Raw genomic sequence first — 4883 nt, 5'->3', positions numbered from 1 at the left:
ACGACATTTGTTTCCCTCTCCCAGTATGTCTCTTATTCTGCTTCGCACAGTGATACACAGTCTAACACACCGCCCTTGAACAACACCGTAAACTGGAATAACAAAGAAAGGTTAACTGGATTTTTTTTTCCTTACTCCCTTTAGCAACCAGTCTTAGGCTGAATGATTCAGAAATCTCGTATTGGAGCTGCTAGATTACATCATCACTGCTCCGTCTTCGCGTCAAAGCCGAGTGGCTGGTTTTATTATTAAAAGGGACGGAGAGAAAAATGCAGGGCTGTGGAGCCACATTGTTATAGATTAACAGCAGAGACACAGAGATAGAGAGAGAGACGGAAGAAATAACCGCGATGTGAGTGATTTGGTGCTTTATTTAAGATTTTGTTTCGTGATTTTTTTGGGGGAAAGAAATCCCCTTGCCACCCACCCCGGTTATTTGAAGATGTCATGGCAGAAGCGGATGCAACAACCCCTTATGAAGAATATGAGTGCAAAATCTGCTACAATTACTTCGATCTGGGGCGCAGGGCGCCGAAGATCCTGGAGTGTTTGCACACCTTTTGCGAGGAGTGTCTGACCACTCTGCACGTCAGGGAGGACCGGCCATGGCGAATCGCCTGCCCCATCTGCCGGCACAGGACAGCGGTGCCCGACTACCGAATACACAACCTGCCCAATAACACGAAGGTGACCGAGGCTTTCCCACTGTACGTGGGAGCCGACCCTCTGCCCCAGGACGCCCTGCCACCAACGCCCCAACTGCAGAGGTTTAACCAAGAGTCTCATTCCCAGCAGCACCAGGCATCACAGCAGCAGCCCCGGTCCAGCGCTTCCCTGCCGCTTGAGCTCGGCGCCCCTTCGGCGGCCACGGGCCGCCGCCAGTCCCGGGGACCCTCGGCGCCTTACGAGAGCTGCCAGAACTGCAAGCGGGCCGCCCTGACCGCCGGCTGCGTCTGCGTGGTCTTCTCGTTCCTCTCCATGGTGGTGCTGCTCTTCACCGGCCTGATCTTCGTCAATCACTACAACATTTCGCCGTCTCCGGTCGGCCCCATCTGCCTGTCGGTGGCCAGCATCTTAGCCTTGTTCTCAGTGGTCGTCACGTGGGTGATCTGCTGGCTCAAATACCGCCCCGACAGCAATGGCCAGGTGAACCACAGCAGGGCTGCAACCGCTGCCTCTTCAACCCGGAGAACCACTGAGCACTTGGGATGAAGCGCAGATTATTTTATTGCCAAATGACCCAAGTGGGGAACCACAGACAAATCCCTCACCCTCTTCCCTGTGCGTGCTTTAATCGGATACTGTTGCATGCCGAGATGAAAGGAAATGATGCAGTTCTTCAATTCCTTCACTCAACACCTTTCCCTTTCCATATCACAGGACGAACTTCCTTCCACTCATGTGTGGCTTGTTGGCGAAATAACCAGTAAATCTGTATCCCAAAGGCTCCCCATGCTTTTACTCATAACAGAATTGTGTGCATCGTATTGTGTTGAAATGTCCATGTTCAAATTGCGCCATAAGTGAAATATGCATCGTTAAATTTTGATTGTGAATATATGTACAACTGAAACAAAACTGATAGATGTGGTTGTCTAAAGTCACCAAACTGTGGGCTTTGGTTTCCTAAATGGTAAGTCGGAAGGATGTTAGGGAGACTTGGCGAGATAAAGAGTTCTGGAATTTGTTTGCCAAACAGACTAATCGGCCACTGATTTCACTTGTGGATAATAGCTCTTTTTCTTGGAAGACTGCAGAGAAACCAGGGCCAGTAGGGGTCGGGAAGGCCCTTTTAAACCCGAGAAGAAGTAATTTAAAAATAGAAGTACTGTAGTTCAGTCCGATCAAATCAAACAGATTGTTGACAAATCTGAGAAGTGGTTACTCGAAACATTAAAGGTCACTGATTGAGACAATAACATCCACATATCAGAATCAATCCATTTATGTGCATTAGTCACTAGTATTTGAATCATTAATGTAATATTACATATGCACGGTTCTCTCAGACAGCCACAGATACGTAAAAGAAATTCTGCCAGAGGAGCTTTGGGTAAAACAACAAAATGTAGATTGATTTAAAAAAAAGAAATAGTGAGGACAACAAGGAAGCTGGAGTCAATGCAAAATATTACGGATGCTGGAGATCTGAGATACAAATAAAGTGCTGGAAAATTTCAACAGATCTGACAGCATTTGGGGAGACAGAAACAAAATTAAGGTTTTGAGTACAATATGACTCCCCTTCGGTTCCGAAGCACTTTCTGTGGTAGAAGTTTGAGTTATGTTCAGGTTGGTTTGAAAACATTCAGGTAGATTTAAGTCAAAGGATAACATTAAAAAGCAAACACGGTAATCCGGAAACTACAAGTAAATTTCGACGACCTGATTTCTGCTGCAAGTAATTTTGACTTTGAGAATTACCTTAATTTCCTGGAATCTTTAGAAAGTTGAAAGGGTAGCCCATGACCAAGCAAAGAAGTTTTGTCTGAATATTTGTTACAATTATTTCGCATTTGGGATCTGTAATTTTCATTTTCTTTCATGAGTTGAAATCACTTTCATAATTGCTCATCACCTCTAGTGGACAACATTAATCCATTGTGGAAATTTTAGATAAAACTGAACTGGGAAAGGAAGTTCAAATGCAAGTGATAACAATGAGGAAATTAGTCCAAGCTTGTCCCTCCTCAAAGTGTACAAGTTTTATAGAGCTGCCTAAATGTACACATATCTGTGATTGGGCCATAGGCTGAAGGTCGTGTCAAGCCAATGAGACCGACTCACCATCTCTGTACTGTGACCTGAGAAGTGACTGCCTCATAAATTCAGGACGTTTGTGATAACCCTTTAAAAAATCCATTTTGGAGATCAAGGCGAAACCAGAGTGCTTTCTACATCGCTATTTCGGGTATAGAAATTGGTTTCCCAAATGGCTCCGGGAATTTGTCCAGAGCTTGAAACATTTACGCTTGAGTTAGTTGAGTTTAACCAAGACAGTAGATCGTTTTAGCATTCCTGAGTTGGAAAAGAGACCCAAATGCTCCTGGTTGTATCTACCAATCGTCCCATCGAATTAGACCATGTGAGACGAGAGAGAAAGCAAGGCTGATGATGTCTCCGTGGTGGAATCGATCAAAAAGAATAAAATGGTCAGGTAGTGCAGGGAAGCTAAAGCCCGTGGAACTAGTTGGGGGAAGAATAAAGAGAAATATAAAGAATTGTCCAGGTGTATATCACACCAGTTTCTTAGGTGTTCTTGGAACATCTTGAAATGATACACTCTAGTGGGAAACCAGCACGTTTATCGTAGTAGTTTCAAATTCCCCTTTGCTGGTTTAATGAATAAATAAAACGGTTTAACATTAATAGTTTGTCTTTCCCATAAAGTCGTGCAAAGATATTTCCCAGGAGGGCGTTAAACATTTGCAAGGCGTTTTCCAAGTTTCAGAGCCAGTGGCGTTTTCTTTTAAAACTCTGGGCGAATAAGCCCTCATGCAACACCGAAACAGCGAAATTCATAAGTTAGCTGTCGAGAACTGAGTTTTTTTTCAAGATCTCACACCTTTGCATTTGTACGTGCTTCCTCTTGATATCGGTGACATCAAGGAGAACTAAACTGAAATGGACTGGACAGAAGCGAAATTTTGGCAAAACCTTATTCTCAGTTTTTATAGACTTGCCCCTCTTGTTTCGTCGGTCTTCGAAGCAACAACATTATATCTTCATTCTAAATGTGGATTATATTAATAAAATGATATTTGCCATACTTTGACATTAGCCACACCCCATATTCAGGTATAGGGTGAGTAAAAATGTTGAAGAGTTTTGCCTGCCACAGTGCTTTCTTCTAACAGACATACTTTTTTTTCGCGCAGCACGTTGGTTGAAATTCAATACTTTAAAAGTTTGAATTGTACTGGTAAAGAAAAAGAAGCAACCCGTTTGAATTTTGTTCGGAGAAGTGGATGATTTCGATCAGAATATCGCGGAGACTCACTCGTGCATTTGTATTTGAATACAAGTACAAGTGAACTCTTTCTGATTTGTAAATTGGTTTAGGTGTTTTTGCATTGGGATGTGTTGGGTGTAGTGCTACACTGGTTTCGTTCAGTATGACAACTGTTTCCAATCTGAGTCTAGAAGTGGATGTAACTAAAATATTATTGTATCAAATGAGTATTAATTGCACATATTGGATATTTTTAATTTCTAAGTATAAATGTCAAATTTGTGTAATGTGCTAACCAGAAGCATTACACAATTCAGCGTCCAGATCGAATCTAGGCGGGCCTAGATGGGTTTTTTTTAAAAGAAAGTGTTCCTCCCTCTTGTATTTGCTAATAGTATGAGGGTTTCTTTGCTTATGCTACTTTTTTTCAGTTAGCTAGAGCAACTGGAAATTACAGGGAGTAGCAAGGTTCACGGAAATTGTATTGCTTGGATATTTTCAACTACATTGAACATTAAAATCTCAAAATAATAATCAAGTATGACAAATGGTGATGCTGATTGTTTATCTCAGATTTGGGTTCCATTTCGCTATGTAAAGCAGATGCTGGATTAAGGCAAAATAAAAGCAAAGTCCAGCCGATTCTGGAGATCTAAAAGTTAAAAAAAACACGGACAGTTGGAGTTGGAGAAACTCGGGAGAATTGACAGAAACAGAGTTAACGTTTCGAGTGCAGTATGACTTCTTCTGAACTGGGTTAACACATTCAGGTTACCTGTACACCCAAATTGTTTCGTTAAAACAGCACAGCTGGGATGGCTGTGAATGTTCAAATGTCTAGCCTAGAAATAAATTGATGCCAGAAGGTGCAAACGAACATGAAGCGACAGTAAACCCTTTTAAAAACCGAAAGAACTGCGGATGCTGTAAA

At 42.4% G+C, this 4883-nt stretch overlaps 1 protein-coding gene across 1 annotated transcript; it reads left to right on the top strand.

The window, feature by feature from the left end:
• Window positions 1-226: 226 nt before the first annotated feature.
• On the top strand, window positions 227-4486 carry LOC125457729 (E3 ubiquitin-protein ligase RNF183). The gene has a single exon (XM_048542308.2). It carries the CDS (start codon window positions 448-450, stop codon window positions 1210-1212), a length of 765 nt encoding a protein of 254 aa, XP_048398265.1. The 5' UTR covers window positions 227-447; the 3' UTR covers window positions 1213-4486.
• Window positions 4487-4883: the final 397 nt, after the last annotated feature.

Source organism: Stegostoma tigrinum, chromosome 14 (genome assembly GCF_030684315.1).
Source record: "Stegostoma tigrinum isolate sSteTig4 chromosome 14, sSteTig4.hap1, whole genome shotgun sequence".
Lineage (NCBI taxonomy): Eukaryota > Metazoa > Chordata > Chondrichthyes > Orectolobiformes > Stegostomatidae > Stegostoma > Stegostoma tigrinum.
The sequence above is the reverse complement of the archived record's forward strand: the minus strand, read 5'-3'. Positions and strand labels throughout refer to the sequence as shown.